This window comes from Saccostrea echinata, unplaced genomic scaffold (genome assembly GCF_033153115.1).
Source record: "Saccostrea echinata isolate AGI-Se365-2 ecotype Australia unplaced genomic scaffold, CSIRO_AGI_Sech_v1 ptg000019l, whole genome shotgun sequence".
Taxonomy (NCBI): domain Eukaryota; kingdom Metazoa; phylum Mollusca; class Bivalvia; order Ostreida; family Ostreidae; genus Saccostrea; species Saccostrea echinata.
Genome location: NW_026889768.1, coordinates 3,213,333 through 3,231,262, shown reverse-complemented (window position 1 = coordinate 3,231,262; position 17,930 = coordinate 3,213,333). Strand labels below are relative to the sequence as shown.

General features: G+C 33.6%; 2 protein-coding genes across 2 annotated transcripts; both read right to left on the bottom strand.

The window, feature by feature from the left end:
- Window positions 1–819: 819 nt before the first annotated feature.
- On the bottom strand, window positions 820–3,353 carry LOC133189756 (uncharacterized). The gene is made up of 4 exons (XM_061325153.1): window positions 3,334–3,353; window positions 1,684–1,954; window positions 1,187–1,303; window positions 820–1,045 (listed from the first exon to the last, which is right to left on the bottom strand). The coding sequence occupies exons 2-4, from the start codon at window positions 1,910–1,912 to the stop codon at window positions 870–872; spliced, it is 522 nt and encodes a 173-aa protein (XP_061181137.1). The 5' UTR covers window positions 1,913–1,954; window positions 3,334–3,353; the 3' UTR covers window positions 820–869.
- A 4,230-nt stretch (window positions 3,354–7,583) lies between these two features.
- LOC133189579 (FMRFamide receptor-like) lies at window positions 7,584–9,173 on the bottom strand. The gene is made up of 3 exons (XM_061324956.1): window positions 8,712–9,173; window positions 7,990–8,421; window positions 7,584–7,833 (listed from the first exon to the last, which is right to left on the bottom strand). The coding sequence occupies exons 1-3, from the start codon at window positions 9,156–9,158 to the stop codon at window positions 7,609–7,611; spliced, it is 1,104 nt and encodes a 367-aa protein (XP_061180940.1). The 5' UTR covers window positions 9,159–9,173; the 3' UTR covers window positions 7,584–7,608.
- Between the last annotated feature and the right edge of the window lie 8,757 nt (window positions 9,174–17,930).

The window sequence follows — 17,930 nt, the reverse complement described above, 5'->3', positions numbered from 1 at the left end:
CTGTACAAAGAAAACTTAAACATCAACAGAAAATAGGCTCAACAGCAAATTTAACAAAGAAAACATAAAATCTGGGTATATAAGCACTTGTTTCCCTTGGAATGATATCTTGATATAATTAACAATCTCAATCAAATTCAATTGTTTTTTTCCATCAATACTTTTTGAGGTATGATCATGTTTACATTTGAAGAAAAAAAAATCATGATATTAAAGGCATTAGAGTATCATTAAAACACAATTCAATGATAAGAAATTAGGATACAATTTTCAATTTCCTGCAATTTTAGAGTGTGTTTAATACATGAATAAAACTTTGTTCTTATACCTATAAATGCATACTGAAATTGGTTAATCTTTGTAACAATTCTATTATACATTAATTTCAAATGAATATTATGTATTGTATGAAGAATTAAAAAAATAAAATATTGGAACAATAAAAACAGTTTCCTTATTATAGTGTACATTTGTGAAGCTTCCCAACCAGATACTTTATATATGACATTAGAAGTAGAATTAAATCAATGGTATTTCTCTCATCATCTTGAAAATCAAAGTGCCAATTTGAAACTTTAAAAAAATCTGTTCACAAAATACTAATTTATACATAATTGTATCTTAAATACAAAATCTGAAACAACCTACATATCTCTTGGCCACTAAACACAATACAATACTATAAACAAACATGAAATAGATATATAAAATTTGCATTTCATTTAGAAGTTATCAAGTTTTTATGGCAAGGCAAAAAATTTGAAATTGAATAATTTGATATGCATAACAAAATAATTTTCTATACACATATAAAAAATAATATATAAATTATTTCGTAAAACCTGAAAATAGGCATTTAACCAAATCAATTAGACTGGTTCCCCATAGTTTGGAAGTGAGGCAACATCGCAGTACTTAGGAGGGAGCATCCCCGCCGGTGACGTCTCCAACACGGTCCCTGGGACAAATTCACTGAGCATGATCGTATCATATGAAGGAGGTGCCTCATGTATCGCTATAGGGTCTTGAGAAGGTGTGTACACAACTGGATATAAAAGAAATTTTCTATACATTCCTCTTTTACGAAAATAATTTTTTTTTTTTTTAAGATTCATCATAAAATCTTGGAAATTTCAATGAAATTCTTTGAAATGATTTTTGGTCTTTGTTTTTTTTTTCATTTTACCTGAGCAAGTCTGAAAGCACTGTGAGTTCCTAGGAGCAGGCGAAGCCTTCAGCCACTTCCTGGAAATTGACAGTTTACCAAGAATGGCTGTCCCCACGATGATAATAAGGCCTGCCACTGAAGTCAAATACATGAATATGGGACATAAATGATGTGTGCAGTCTTTTTATGAATTGTCAAAAGAGAATTTTATACTGTCTGTGACTAAAACAGTGAAAACCAAGCCAATATAATATGTAGAATAAATTAAATGCATATCAACTTATTCAGCAACAGACTGCTGCAAATTTAGTGATATTTTGCTACATCATGTACATACAGTTGTGCTAAAGTTCTTGTTTTCTTGAGGAAACAAAAATTTAAAAACAAAATGATGGTACTCTTATATTTAACTGAAATTTTACATTTAAAACTTATTTTATGTAATTCCGAGGCAAGAGATTTCACAAATAAGATAAATTATACACATTTGATATCCTGCTAGTATCAATTCTTACCCATTCCAAATACACACAGCATCACTGATATAGAATACTCAGACTTGAGGGCCTCCTTCATAAAAACTGCCCCTAGAATCAGAAAAATCAGCCCCAACAGTCCTGCACACAAAAACCCCACCACCATCTGTTTAAAGAGCTTTGGTCCGAATTCATCCTTGTGGGTGAGGAGATTACGTTGCCGTTGTTGGTAATCAGTGTACGGTCTAAAGGTAGGCCTCTCACTCATTGTGTATATTTATTCTACATATCCTGAGCCTTGTTTTTTATCCTGGTAAAATAACAAAATTAAAGTCAATCTACTGCACACAGCTTATAGTCTTTATATACTGGTATTGTTACCACATAACCTTCACAAAGCATATTTACATTAAAACAGTAGTATATATGACCCTTTACATGAAGTTTGCAATAGAAACATCCCTTTACATTCTTGACAATCCAAATCAAATTAAACTCCTTGAACCATGTTTTCTTCTATACAAAACATGATCAATCATTTGCAAAAGTAAAATGTTTAGCTATTCTTGAAAAACAGTTTAACACAGGTTTGGAGAAGGCCATTCCAAGTTTTTTCTCTGTTTAGCATCCATCCATCTTTCAAAAACCTACCTACCTATTCGCAAAAAAAAAAAACACACACAAGACAAAAAATAAAACACAAACTTTAAAAATATGAATATGATGTCTTTCAAAGGATTTGATGCCATCAATATAGTTACTTCTTCTCAAAGATCGATAGATTTTTTTTTTTAGCTAATTGAATGTATCAACTGCTTAAAATAAACCTAATATGACATTTTGTAGACAGATCATTAGAGAAAATGACAGAATTCAAAGAAATAGAACAGAATAATCAATTTTAGAACTCCTGATTTTGTTTGTTTTTTCTTATATAAAGTGTCAAAAACCAAGGCGCACGTGGAAACATGGAAAAAAAACTTGGAATGGCCTAAAGTGAAAAGAGGTAATATAATAAACAATCGAAGAAAACACAAACAGGGAGACGGTAAGTAACAGATTAAGAAATTATACCCTTCTTTATGAAAGCTAGCACAAAAGGCATCACCACACTGATAGTATATTTTTAAAAACATCATTGACAGGAACTAGCCTAGCCAAGTGTGCTACTGTATAACATATTTATATCTTGTACCAGTTTCTGACCTGTGTGACCTCACCACATACAGTGTATGTTTATCAACATACACATACCAAAACTGGTTACACTATAAAAATAGATAATAAATGTAGGCCTAATATTGTCATAGACATAGAATATGCTGTCAGTGTAAATCATGTCTATATGGAAAGAAATTGATATAGGTACTGTATTTTGAAGATTACACTTCAGCACCCAGGATACATTTTAAGGAGTGCACCCTTTGGATATAAAAGTATTACATAAAAAACGAAGTACCAATTTCTTGCCACATCTAGGGTGACAAGGTGTAAACAGTAGGCCTATACATAGTCTATCTACTGAAGACTTTCATCGGTTATGTAACGTTAAATCATGAATAAACGTAAGTGTCGTTGGTATTAAGTCGTTATTTCAATATCTTAACATCTATACTTGATTTAATTTACAAACTGGAAGCATCATCGATGTCAAATAAAAGTACTAGCACAGATGTCAAGAAAACTTACTGTATAATTTAGTTTTGGCATTTCATTTCTATGATCAAATGTAAACTCTTAAGAGATTCCGAAAACACAGGACAAATAATCTTGGTCGGATATTTCCGGATATATATATTTCACATTATCCTGCTATATGGGTAATCCGACATGTTATGAATAACTTTTTCACATGAAATGCACATTCCGGTTGGGGTGAGGGTTCAAACTTAATCAAAAATGACAACGCAAAATTACACAAAATGCTGAGTTGGGATGGGGTCTATATTGATCTACAGGTACTGAGTAGTTTTACACCTCTTCAATTTGTATTTCCTTTTATGCCCCGCATCGAAGATTCGGGAGTATATAGTTTTTGCCATGTCCGTCTGTCTGTTTGTCTGTTTGTCCGCAAAAACTTTAACATTGCTCATAATTTTTGATTGGTTAAGCTATGGCTTGCATATTTCACATGTGTATTTCTTGTGACAATTAAGGCCTTTCTTTGGGTACCATCATATTTGACCTTTTGATCTTGACCTTGGAGTTTGACCCAGTTTTACAAATTTTCCCCAACTTTAACCTTGGCCATAACTTTTGAACAGTTGGTGCTAGGGCTTTCATACTTCACATCTTGTTTTCTAAAGAGGAAATCATGAAGTGTCATCAGTCCCCAGGATCATGAAATTTTATATTATACTGTATGTGTGCTGTATTATAAATTTTGTTTTATAATACAGCACACATAATATAAAATTTAAGATTTTATTTAAAAGCTGTTTCCCTTTCAAGTTGTTAGCCAGGTCATTCAAACACGCCGGAATTTTAATATTTTTCAACTAATAAACTTTTAAAAAGTTGTTACATACAAGTTAAAAAGGTACCAAAAGGGTTAAAAGCATGGAGTTAAGGATTTGGGGTGGATAGGGGCGGATGGGTGCGCTTTATACTGTGAATGAAAGTATTGTGCGCATTCATATAAAGCGCACCTTTGTCGGTTGCAATATATTGGTCACCAATTAGGTCACATAAGGTCGCCTAAACCAGAGGCACATGGACTATGCAAAAAATAATCAGCGGGGGCATGCTATACAAATAAACAGGACGAGCGTGCTTGCTTTGAGATGTGGTGAAGATAAATACAATCGAGTATTCAAATGTGCGACTGCTTTTGGTCACCTCATTCGTCACTGGTAAATTTCCTTGAAGAATCCCGATACTGTTTCTTCTGTCTATCTGTCTATTGTCTTGTTGATGTATAGACCTGTTGAGATTGCAGGACATCTCTAAATTGTTCAAAATATACTGTAAAGCAAATATTATTCGTGTCATCTTATATTAGCGATTCGTCATTTTGAAATCAATCCGCGGCGATTAATTTTCGCGACTTAGGAAACATTCTCTACAAAAACAAAGGAAAATAATTGATTCGCGGTGATAAATATTCGCGAATTACAGTAGGTCGCGAAACTCGCGAATATTTCTCGAACGCGAATAAAAGTTTGTTTACAGCACTGTTTGTAGTGTTTTCACTGGCAAGACGTATATCCTCAATGTGTAATTCTTCCAATCTTCGGGTTTCAATAGATCTTCCTGTACAGGCAGCAGAAAAGTAGTTATAACAATTTTTTTAAAATCATTTTGTGGAAAGACATTATCATGATCCTCGTTTGAATTAACCTCTCTGTATATTAGACAGCTGTCAACAAACGGTCTGGCTTCTATATACGGTTGGTCGCATGAAAAGTAAGAATAGAACTGGACTAGGAGTGCCCCTTGTTGTACTCCACTAACACAGGCACTTGACGTTTTAGATATTTTCTTTATAATTAAAAAAAATCCTATTCTCAGTATTCTGTTATTATTATCATAGTAGAGAATTTCGTTTAGTTATATTATATCAACTGTATACCTGGATGCAGAACTTTGAGATCTTTTTCTGTCACTCTTTAGAGCATAAACAGGTATCCCATTTTGAATTTTCGGTAATGATATATCATTGGGTTTTTTCCCGGAAATAAAAAAATAATATTCGGTAATGATAACCGACCAGTTTCAAAATTTTCGGTAATGCAATGCAGCCCACGATTTGATGCGAGACTACTCGCCATAACTTGCTAAGTTCTTTGGAACAAAATCGTGTGCACTGAGACAGTAGAGAAAAAACGACATTATCCGAGAAAGTCTATAGCTGCTGCTGATCTTCAGCATAGCAAAGAGTGCCTCATATGGGACATGGTCAAACACTGTGCTAAAATCTATATGACTACAGTTTCTTGTGACTTGTCTTTATCTTTACGTATACATACATGTGTAAGGAACTGGGTCCCAAAGAACATGCAACCAAGACGAAAACCTTAATTTGATTATAAAATCTTCTAATATTATTGTCTGACTTCTTTTTACAATATGTTTGAAGCATTTTCATATTAATGTAAAATATAAAGTTATTTGCAAAATTACATTTTGGTCTTAGTCGTACGTTCTTTGTAAAATGGGGCCCTGAGTTTCAACACTAGGTCCTACCTCTTAAAGGCTGTTAGAATGTTTTATGTTTTATCATTGCTGGTGACAACTCTACTAACCTCTCTCTCTCTCTCTCTTTATAATTGAATGGCTGTTAAATTGACAGAACACCAGATCTCCAGATATTTGCTGTTTGAATTGTCTGGTGGCACTTCCTAAGATGACGACAAGCTATGGTGCCATTTTATTTACGAAATCTTTAAAGATTCTGGTGAGGATCAAATCTGAATCAGTTTATATTTTCCTCTATTGCCTCTTTTGAAGTGTGTTATTCACACTCTTGTTAACGTGGGTGTATGGCATGTCTGGGAATTCATATTCTTTTTTATGGTGGATTTGTTTTATCTTCTTTGGCAAAAACGGACATATATATGTATATCGTTGTTATTTTTTGTTTCATTGTTTGTTTTACAATGCAATTTTATCTTCTTAATATTTTTCAACACTGGAAGAAATTTTGTCAATGGAACTGACACATGTATTTTTTTATTACTTAATAATATATATCTCTAGTGTATAGACGACTTGCAGTGTAATTGGTGTGCTTATTAAAAGTCGTAATCCTTCAGAGACAAAGTATAAGCATCTTTTCGACTTGTTTGATTTTAAAGACTTATATAAATACCTGGATAATTCGTGATCTAAATGTTTGACGATTTTAAGCATTTCTGAATGTAAAATTTAAGTATAACCTGCATATTGACTCGAGAAAAGGAGCATATTACTTGACAAAGAGGGATTTGTTTGGAAAATGCATACATGTATATATAAGAAATTTTTTCACCAGTATTAAAACAGAAATGTCGAGTGTCGAGTTATGTTTATACACGAACGCTTCTATTTATCTCCGTGTAGCTTTTCATGGAATTTTCTTTCAAACAACAAATTGTTCGCTATAAAAAGCAGCACATTCAAGGTTGGTGTTTCAACAAAATCATGTGCTTAGCTTATTCCATTGATGTACTAATAACTAGGTTGGATAACGCTTGAATAAAAAAGTTATTAAAATAACCCTTTATGTTTACAAACATTTATTGTAAAATCCAGACAATCATAATTTCTGTATACTTAGGATTGTCCACACTAAATTCACAATAATGAAGTTCATGATCAGGAAATATTTGAATAATTATCGTCACGTGTAAATACACTGACACCGTTACGTGTTCATTGCCTTTAATACTAAAATTATGCATCGTCCCAGCCTAAACCTTTGCAGTCTTATAAGCATTAAAAAAATAATTAAAAAGTGCAAACATTTTATTAACACAACCTTTAAAACAGCAACACTCATCTATAAGAACGATAAGTAGAAGGAAAATAATAATGATAACAAATCCAAATATAAATTGTACATATCAAATATGGTTAAAAGATGCAAATATAAAGTTACTTTTATTACGACAAAAACTTCACATAACAGAATTTCGGGAAAACATCAACAATATTCTGGACAAGAAAACAAAAAACTGTCAAGTGTACGAAAACAAAAGATTTGAAGAAATATATATACAACAGTAAATACTTTTTCACTGTACAATATTGTTTTTATTGGATATTATTATTATAGAAAACCAAAAATATAGCACTTAGTTTGACCAGAATCTTTTGATTACAATGTCAACCCCGGTTTATCTTTGGGAAAAAGGGGGGGGGGGGTCTATGTAATACATGTACCAAAAGTAGGTTTCTACTTGAGAGATTTTGGCGAGTTCACACATTTTAATTCAGAAATGTGTTTAGCACTGTTGCTTTACTCGTATGTGGCGTTCTCCATGATTAGGCTTTATAGGACATTTTGAATTTGGCCGTAGATAATGTGGTAGATGCCGTGGAGCTTGAGAAGGACTCCTCTCTTTCTCCCTTTCGGATTCCAATAACTCTGAACAACTCTTTGCGGAACTTGCGTGCACTGAGACAGTAGAGAAAAAAGTTGATAGAGGAGTTGATCACGATTCCAAGTTTGGCGACAGAAAATGCCTCGTTAACAATGCGCAGATCGGCCTGAAACAAATTATATTAATAACATATATTACAGCATAATGAACAGAGACATTCATAGTGAAAACGATTCAATTGCAAATAAGAATAAATCTTTAATGAACACTCTGTCTTGAACTTCTTTAACTGCAATTCGTGAATATTCTTAATCTAACTCACCGTTTCTGGCTGCATCATGAAGAAGCATTGCGTTATACACTGAAGGGCAATAAGGATGAGAAAAACGAATGTCACGGTCAAAAGAAGGCGGGTCATCTGGTTCTCTGCCCTCTTGGCCTTCTCCTGTCCTTTTATGCTCTTCCGGGTCGACATGCCTCTGTTGGCCCTGACAACGCGGCAGATGATCAGCATATTTAGGATGAAGATTGTAAGCCATGGAACCAGAACCAGAAACATGCAGTGTACCCAGAATTCATAGCGCTGACTTCCTTCACTGGCTCCAAACTCCGTGTGAGAGAAGGCATCATCTTCTGGATTTCTGTCGGACTCAGGAATCGGGTAGAAGGTCTTAAAATGGGGTGTGTTTATCAAAAAGCAAAGAAGAGCAATGATTCCTATCCCGATACCAGCTCTCTTGTCGCTGCACATCTCCTGTAACATTAGAGGCTAGGTCAAGTTTACGTTGCATTGTCATTTTTTGTGTTTGAAGGATTTTTGCAGTTTTCCCCAGCCCGTTTAAAAATCTCACAGATAATAGCAACAGTTTCAGATAGCAAAACTTATTTACAACAATTGTAGGAGGGATAATTAATTATTTTATGCTAGTAATTATTAAATTTATACACAAATATTGTCCGCCCTTAGTCATTAGGATGTGGGCTCTTAAAGTACTTATTGATACATGTTTTTTTTCACCATTCAGAATTGCGTCAGTTTCATACCTTTGCTTTCGTGAACCAACAAACTTGGATATAGCGGTCTACTGTCACCCCAACTGTCATCCAGATACTCCATACAACAAACAGAAAGAAAATAGGGTACCCAATATACGAGAAAAACACTCCAAACGCGTAGCTAGCCTTCACAGAGGGCGCCATCATCGGCAGACTGTCTGTGATAAAGAAGAAAATCAGGAGACCCATATCCGCCAGCGCTTGAGCAATGAGATATATCCCAGTAGAAGATCGCATGGATTTTCGGCTCCAGATGAGAATGGAGAAGATGTTCCCAATGAGTCCAATAATGACAAAAATGCAACCAAATATAGTGCTAGTCACCCAATGCATTTTCTTTGCCACAGCCATGACATCGTCTGCTACATTTGGGGCATCTGTAACTGTCCGGACTCCAGAGTCGGTAAAGCCAGCAATAGTAGAATTACCCGCCATTATTCGAAAACTTCTGTTATCTAGAAAATGTCAATATTACGAATCTTTCATCTAAAATTATTTCTCTATTTTATTTAGTTTGATAAGAAAGCTTCACTAGATACATAGGACTTCAGTGCGAACATTATTTTTTAAGTTGCTTTATTTTAAGGTTCATGGACCCTCTGCAAAGAGAGATAACCTTCACTGGTATAAATGGCTAGTATTCCTTGAAAACGTTGTCAGTTGGAAAAAGCGACACACAAGTTATGCTGAAATTGTTCGCATTTCAATTATAATTTACTTTATTTTTGGAAATCATATTAAAACAGAATTTTATTTGAGTGAACAAAGGAAGAATATAAAATTGAATTTGTTTAAAAAAAGAAATTTAAATCTCTCTTCACAATGATAATAATTTGTGATAGCTGTATAAAGATTTAAAAGTTTACTCACATTCTGCAGAAATATTATAATCTCCTTGTCGAATTATTTAAATATGAATAAAGATGAGTTGGACAGATGGTATTTTTATGAGGCGAGATTCAACCAATCAGGTCTTCGAGAAAGTTCGCGAGAATCCCGTGCTGAAGGGATTGGGTGATAATTATAAGCGATTATACCACGTAGTAACATTGTCAGTGTCATTTTCCGGAGGGGAGGATTAGTTCAAGTGGACAATTGAATTAAACGTAGTTTGTTTATCAGGAAGAAGGGTACTCTTGAAATCTATTGTCTTAATCCTGTAAACACTAGAAAGAGTTGCATGGACATTGGTCAAGAATTAGACTTCGTGAAATAAATGCTATAAGCGTCACTGTCTTACTTAAATTCTACTGTAAGTATTACATATAATAAGTGTATCAAGTAGTTACCGGTGTTATTTTTTTTAAACTTCCTATACCATTTCTATAGAGTTTCTTATTACGCCAAATACAGTGTATCAAAAATATTGAAGTGATCATAAGTTAAACAACATGGATACCGAGCACGCGTAAAATGCCATATTTGTGCAAATAAGAAAGGAAAATTCATAACTTTGTAAGAAAATTTTCTGTGAATTATCAGTCATCATTAATTTGTTCATTCTTACTGTAAATTTTATACAGTTTGCTACAATCTGATGAAGATCGAAAGCATTAATATATATATATATATATATATATATATATATATATATATATATATATATATATATATATATATATATATATATATATATATATATATATATATATAAAATGCATAAATCAAGGTCAGTAAATCACTTTTTCAACTGCTTAAAAGAAATTTTGTCCAGAATGGATGATAGTTCATTAAAAATCGTGTAAAAATAAGCTTAAATAGGGATTTTTTCCGTTACATTAACTTGGAGCAAAGAGTTCTTTTTATTTAAAGTGAAAATTTTATGACTAAAAATCTCATCTTTATAATTCTTGGTCTAGTTATTCGAAGGTCTTATCAATGAGACGTGTGGTTCTGTGGTCAAAGTGTCACATCTTTAGTACTTTTCTTGTTCTGTGTTCCATCGAACGCTTCTTGACAACATTTTCCTTGGGATATTGTTTCGCACATCCCAAAATAAAGATAAAAAACATTAACTGAAAAAGTACATTTGAAAAATAGCTGGCTTTTTTATGCAATGACAGCCAACTGCAATTCTACGACCTATTCACTATTTTCTTTCAAGTATTTTGAATTCTACAATAGTAAAGATATATTTATGTATACTATGTATTATTATTATTATAATACTTTGTAAAAAAAAAAAAAAAAAAAAAATAGTAGTAAAGACTCTTGATAATTTGTGAGCTAGAAAATATTATCTCCGCTCTTAAATTTGTCGCAAAACAAAGAAAGTGATAATTACTACACAATATTAAAATCGCCACGTGTTCGGATATACCAGCTACACGTGACTGCAAAGGCAGAGTTGAATCACGTGGTTAATGAGGCCATTGCCTCACTAGATTATGGACAGCAAATGACGCAATCAATTCTTTGTGTTTTGAGGCAATATCGGGATTTTCTACCTAGAAACAACATGTACAAATGTTAACTCTGCGTGGAGGAAGAACCGATGCTTGATAGAGGAAAGTGACAGTAGGAGCGATAATGGGGGATAGGGTTATTTCCGGAATTCTCAACATTTGCTCGTTTTGAAATTGAAAATATACTGATAAAAATTTTATGATAAGGGGCTTCGCCCGACAGCGAGACTGAGTACATACCTCGATCTATGTGTATGTTAAGGCAGTCGCACTCGCACGTTCTTGCCGTCCAAATGCATTCAAAAGTAATCACTTAACGTATTTCCGTTTTTCTCTCAAAAATTTTTAACATTATATATTTACATTTTTTATCAATAATGTTAAGATAATGATTATATTTATTTAATATAGATTTTCAATTAGTTTTTCAGAATTGTATGCTCATGTGGAAGCAATGAGATGTATTTGATTTTTTTTTTTCAAAATAAAAATTGTTTGGAGTACTTTGAAATTGAAAACATTTCCTTGTTTTAAGATAGGTTTCTTGATAGTATATCGCACGATTTTTGATATACATGTACATTGTAACTTCACAAATGACCAATACTGGACAGACAGGCGGAATGAGCTCTACTTATATCCTTAAAAAGGTTGGTGAGGTTGTGTATGTTAATGCATGTACACTCCAAAGTTTCAGCTGTTGCAAAAGGATTTCTATAGATAGAACTTGGAAAAAGAGATGAGCTCTAAAGCTATAAGGGTATCGTATATTCTGGTTCCGCTTAGGGGTTAGGGTTAACAACTGATCAATACCAAGAACGTAAACTCCGTCCACCCAGAATTAACAGATAAATAAAAAAAAAGGAACCACGGCACCATTTTTATCCTTCAGTACACTACCCCTCTTTACCTAGAACAAGAACGTATCACGGAAAACGTGACAAAACGTCCCCAGACTTTAGCACTGTTCAGAAACTATTATATAATGCTGTCAGGCTCCTGTAGCAAAAATAAGAGTGGCGATACAAACATGTAGATAGAGTGATAAATGGGTAATTTTACCCCGCGCGAGGCTGTCTATAAAAGTTCACTAACTATCTTCACCCAAGGGATTATGACACATTATCGTCCCTGTTAAAGTTGGCTCTATTTCTTCCCCGCTTTCAAAGAAAGATGTGTCTGAAAGGTCTCTAAAGGCTTGGAATTGAAATTGAAATTTTTCATGCAACAATTTTCTTAACATATATCTTAATATGATTCAAGGTTCTTTAAAGTCTTAGAAACGGTCTTGTAAAAAATGGACATTTGCACCATATAAAAGTTTAAAAAAAAAATGTTGCATTTTTAGGGAAATTGTTGTGATATCTTGCAGTGGTATCTCATGCTTTTTACACGACGTTTTATATAACAGTTGAAACTAATAAAAGAGCAACAACAACAAAAAAATTCTCGAATTTGTTGACCAGTTTTCAAGTATAGAAAATGAATTATTGATGCTTTTATTCAGGTTTCCTTGGTTTCTGATAAACAGCAGTTAAGAGATTGAAAATGCTCGCAATATTTTCACAGAATTTACAAAGTATAGCGTGCATTTACCCATGTTATTTCTTCAAAGTTAATCACTATAGTTAATCATATTATATAGAATAAAAAAATCAAATCTCAATATATTTGAAGTGTTTTTCACTATAAATTAACAATTTCAATTGCCAATGAGTACATGACTTATAAAACTAGTCATGTACTCATTGGCAATTGAAAATTGTTAATTAGTGAAAACAATATAAACGACACAGCATTTAGTTTTTAAAAAAGTCAAATTTATTATTTTTAACATTAACGTTACTAAAAACAGAATGACCAAACGGACAAAGAAATCCTTGATGGTCAATACAACCACATAGCTTTGCTACAATGTAACTTCATGTTTCGTGCAGATATGACCTGTATCAATTAAGAAAAAGTGTACAGGATTTTGGAAAATTTAAAATAAAAAACCAAATCGTGTCTGTTTTAGTGGGTAAGACGGATATTGTTTCATTCATTTATATTTTACAAATCATACTAGACAGACGGCTCAAGGAAGTCTGGAACAAGAAGTGTCCCCCATTGAGAAAAGAAGTCAAGGATTGGCACTTAACAATACGTGACGAAACAGATGCAGAGTTGTACGGATATGCGCAGTTCAATTTTACATATTCATGCACTGGATAAAATTAAACGTATAAAACTATTTTGTAAATCAAAACACCAATGTTTTATATGTTTAACAGCATGTAGACTTCTTTAGCTGATAATCAAGACAATAACCTTACAGTGACCTTTCCTAGCTTTTGACCACATTTACCTTCACATTTCGCCACTTAGTGTCTATGCAGCAATGTGGCTGGTTACACAGCAATCTTAAAACTTGACAGATCTTTAGGTCTAGTTGTCAGATCTTTATGTCAGTTTGTCAGATAAAGTGTATTTATTTCGACTTGTCAGATAATAATCTTCATGACTAGGAACTCGGTATCTTCATATTAAAGCTTGCTTGTTATTGCTACTAACTGACATTTACTTGACATCATAATATCTGATAAGTCGACATAATATCTGGGAAGTCGACATAATTTTCTGATAAGTCGACTTGTCAGATGTTTTAGCGACTTGTCATTTAACGATGTTGATTTGTCAGATGTTATGTCAACTTGACAGATGTTAAGTCAACTTGTCAAATAATGATGTCAACTTGTCGAATGTTTTGTAAACTTGTCGTATATTTCTGTCGACTTGTTAGATAATTATGACGAATTGTCAGATAATTATGACGAATTGTCAGATAATTATGACGAATTGTCAGATAATTATGACGACTTGTCAGATCCTATTGTCGACTTCTCAGAAAAAGACGATGTCAACTGGATGGCACAAACTGGGCATGCGTACTACGATTTTCGGACACGTTTTCATGTTGTATTTCAAACACATGAATAAATGACAAGTCGACAAAAAGATCAGACAAGTCAATATAATTATCTGGAAAGTCGACATAATGATCTGACAACTCGACATAGTAAACTGACCAGTGGTGGCAGAATTATGCCACCATATATAAAGATGGGACCTAGAGAGGTATGCTGAGGTATATAATTTAGAATTACACAGAACAAACTTCTTTGTAGATTTTTAAGTTTCAAATGCACAGTACTGGTGGGTGTCATGAAATCAAAAAACTTCGCTGTACATAATCGGTTTTAAACAGTGCATATATTTAAAAATATTTTCGTAGCTCATGTAGATTCTAAAATAATGGTATTCGTTACAAATTTGTCTTTCATTTTAGGACCTTATCTAATATTGATGATTTACATTCTAAAACACAAAAGTATTCAATTGATTAAAAAGTCCACTCTCAGGTATTTCACTTTTTTTCATTCGGGTGAGTGCCAGTCCACCTACTTCTCTCTACTGCAGGCGGTCATCATGCAGCTTCTTACGTTACAATTACAAAATATATGGATAGATAAATAAAATAGTCAAGTATTTTGTAAATAATGTACATGTATTTGAATTTTGTCTTAAAACTCATTTTGCATAAAAATATACACATTTGCATAAATATATAATTGTTGTTTTGCAGGCTGTACAATACAGCTTAGTATCAGCTTCCCGGGCAGATATAGATCTTGTATCATTGATTCAGAGAGTAGAGGTGTTTTTAACAAATGTTTCTCGACGAGTCAAATTCAAGTATTAATGCAGGTTAAGACAAAATAACTTATCAATAAATGAAAGGGTGAAAGACCTATCTTAAAAAAAATCAGCTGAAGAACAGAAAAAAGGATTTTCACATTTGGAATAAAAATCAGTTGGGGTCTGATTCATCGCCCCAAGTTCCATTGCTAAAGCTAAAAGAGAACTAAAGTTATCATCTGGAATCTATCTTATTCAACATGACTTTTTGACCTCAAAATCAATAAGGGGCTTCTTTAAGTCATAAGAAGTTATGATGTAACATTTAATTGCAAAAGCACAAAAAGTTACTACCTGGAAACCTTATTTAGCATTATTCTAATTTTTTTACCTTATCCTTTGACCCCAAAATCAACAAGGGCCTTCTTGAAATCACGACGGTTATGAAACGAAATTTCGTTGAAAATGCTCAAGGAATTTTTGAGATATCTTCCGGTACATGTAACTAAGTGTCACACACAGGCAGACTGACAGAGTTCTGGACAGACAGATGCAAAACGCAAACCCACATGATTATTCCCGCTTATAGAGAAAACGAGGGGAAAATGTATTCAAGGGCATGTGTGTTCACATTTAGGCACGTAGTATAGGGGTGAGAATATCAATAAATGCTGTGGTGGAGAGATATATTTGATCATTAGGAATACAAAAACGATTAAAAACTTTTTTTTACCAGATAGATTTTTTTTAAATTGATTTTATTGAGTAAAACCAAAAGGGGGATAAATCTTAAAGGACAGGACAATTAAGGTCATAAATTAGGGCACCTTCTGCTCTTACCACCTTCCTCCAGACTCATTGAGCAGTCAAACACGAGGATTTTACATCACTTCTGAAATTCTACTTCTTACCCACGCTTTCAATACTGATATCAAAGCATGAAAATTACGTCTAAATATACATAGGTATTCAGCCCATAATATCTGTTATGCATTCAATTCCTATTCAATCTGAGGCTAATATGGGTCAGATACCATAAGTTTTTTTTTTTAATTTATCAATCTGACCCTGCCAATTCCCCCCCCCCCCCCCCCCCGCCACAGTATGGGGTTTTCGAGTTTGGAAAATTTTCTTCTTTTTTTATTTTGCTTGTCTTTATAAGTAAGTTGTAAATTTTCTCTTCTTCTCTTTTGCTTGTCAAAGTTTTTTTTTTCAAGGAAAGTTTTTGGCTGCCCTCTTTCAAAACGATACTATGCACAAACACATCGTGTTAACATGATTATTTACCCCTTGCATTCTAGGTCGACATATTTCTGTTATGTAGTACACCGTGTCATAATTATCCCAATTCACTGACACACAAAACAAGGAAGCTCTCGAGAAGACATTTGTTTCTCCAATTTCATAAAAATGTACAGCAGCTGAATACACTATAATATCCCGCGGTTTTAAACACTGTATGTTTGAAAATCAAGATAAAAACTTTTCTTTGAACTATCATCTGCAATCAAAATTCCAATTTAAAACCAAAACACTCCAATAGCTTACTGAGTAAACTTATATGAAAATATCAAAGGGATTTTTATGTTCAAATATTATTAGATCATTGCAAACATCAAATATTTAGTTAAGAAAATAGTTCTCCGTTTTTAATTGTAATCATCATGCATATACATGTATATTACAATTTAAGAACAAGAGGCCCATAGGCCACATCGCTCACCTGAGCACTGTTTATAGGAAAAAGGCAAAAATCGGTTCACTATTAAAAAGCTTAAATGCATAAGTGGTCCCGACCTACCCATAAAACGCGGGGGGGGGGGGGGGGGTATGGGGTTTGAACAAAATTGAATATACACTAATTAAGGATGCTTACATATTTCTTTGACTAACTGTGGCTTTTTTCCCTACCAGTTTAAACTTTCATTGGGGCCCCACCCTACCACCCGGGGGTCATGATTTGAACAAACTTGATCTACACCACCTGAGGATGCTTCCATAAAATATGAGCGATCATGGCTTTGCTGTTCTTGAGACGATTTTTGAAGACCTTTCTTATATACACCTATGTTAAACTTTTATCGTCCATTGTGGCCCCACCCTACCCCAGGGGGTCATGATTTGAACAAACTTGAATCTACACCACCTGAAGATGGTTCCATATAAATATGACCAATTATGGCATTGCTGTTCTTGAGAAGAAGATTTTTTAAGATTTTTCCTATATAATCCTATGTAAAACTTTGATCGTCCTTTGTGGCCCCTCCCTACCCCCGGGGGTCATGATTCGAACAAACTTGAATCTACACTACCTGACAATGATTCCACATGAGTTTCATTTTTTCTGGCCCATTGGTTCTTGAGAAGAAGATTTTTAAAAGATGCCATTAATTTTTCACTATTTTGTAATTATCTCCCCTTGGAAGAGGGCGTGACCCTTTATTTGAATAAATTTGAATCCCCTTTACCAAAGGATACTCTGTGCCAAGTTTGGTTGAAATTGGCCCAGTGGTTCTGGAGAAGAAGATGAAAATGTGAAAAGTTAACGACGACGACGACAACAACGACGACAGACAACGGACAAATTTCGATCAGAAAAGTTCACTTGAGCCTTCGGCTCAGATGAGCTAAAAAGTGATTCAAATGAAGCAATTAATGATTAATTTACAACAGAAGTTTCAGTAGAAGCTGATAGTAATAATGACTGTTACATGTCACGAAAAAACAATCAACAGAGCACTTAACTTGACGATAGAAAGAGGAAGACATTCCTACATGCAGTCATTGAAGTCCCCGAGAGAAAAGGAAGTAAACAATTTAAAAAATCATAACAACATTGTCAAATTAAAGCTTTTTAAGTCCGATATTCATAACATACTGCCAATATAAAAAAGAAGAAACAAAAAAATTAAGGGAGAAAAATACTCTTTTACAATATTGATTAAGTAAGACGTTTTCTTTCACGGTTGCCTTAAACTGTTAAAGCTATGACAGAAATACTATTTTAAAATACTATATTGTCATTTATACGTGTGGAGAACTTCTTCACACTGTTTAGGTTGTAATAGACAGGCCCGTAGGAAGCAATTTCACTTTGAGTGGGCACAAACATGCATTTTCAGTT

Excerpts from the sequence above, each read along its gene's own strand:
- LOC133189756 (XM_061325153.1), bottom strand. The coding sequence starts at position 1,912 with ATGAGTGAGAGGCCTACCTTTAGACCGTACACTGATTACCAACAACGG. Across the intron at positions 1,304-1,683 it reads GCTGTGTGTATTTGGAATGG|TGGCAGGCCTTATTATCATC; the intron begins GTAAGAATTGAT and ends ATTTGACTTCAG. Across the intron at positions 1,046-1,186 it reads GTGCTTTCAGACTTGCTCAG|TTGTGTACACACCTTCTCAA; the intron begins GTAAAATGAAAA and ends TTTTATATCCAG.
- LOC133189579 (XM_061324956.1), bottom strand. The coding sequence starts at position 9,158 with ATGGCGGGTAATTCTACTATTGCTGGCTTTACCGACTCTGGAGTCCGG. Across the intron at positions 8,422-8,711 it reads GTTGGTTCACGAAAGCAAAG|GAGATGTGCAGCGACAAGAG; the intron begins GTATGAAACTGA and ends CTAATGTTACAG. Across the intron at positions 7,834-7,989 it reads TCATGATGCAGCCAGAAACG|GCCGATCTGCGCATTGTTAA; the intron begins GTGAGTTAGATT and ends AATTTGTTTCAG.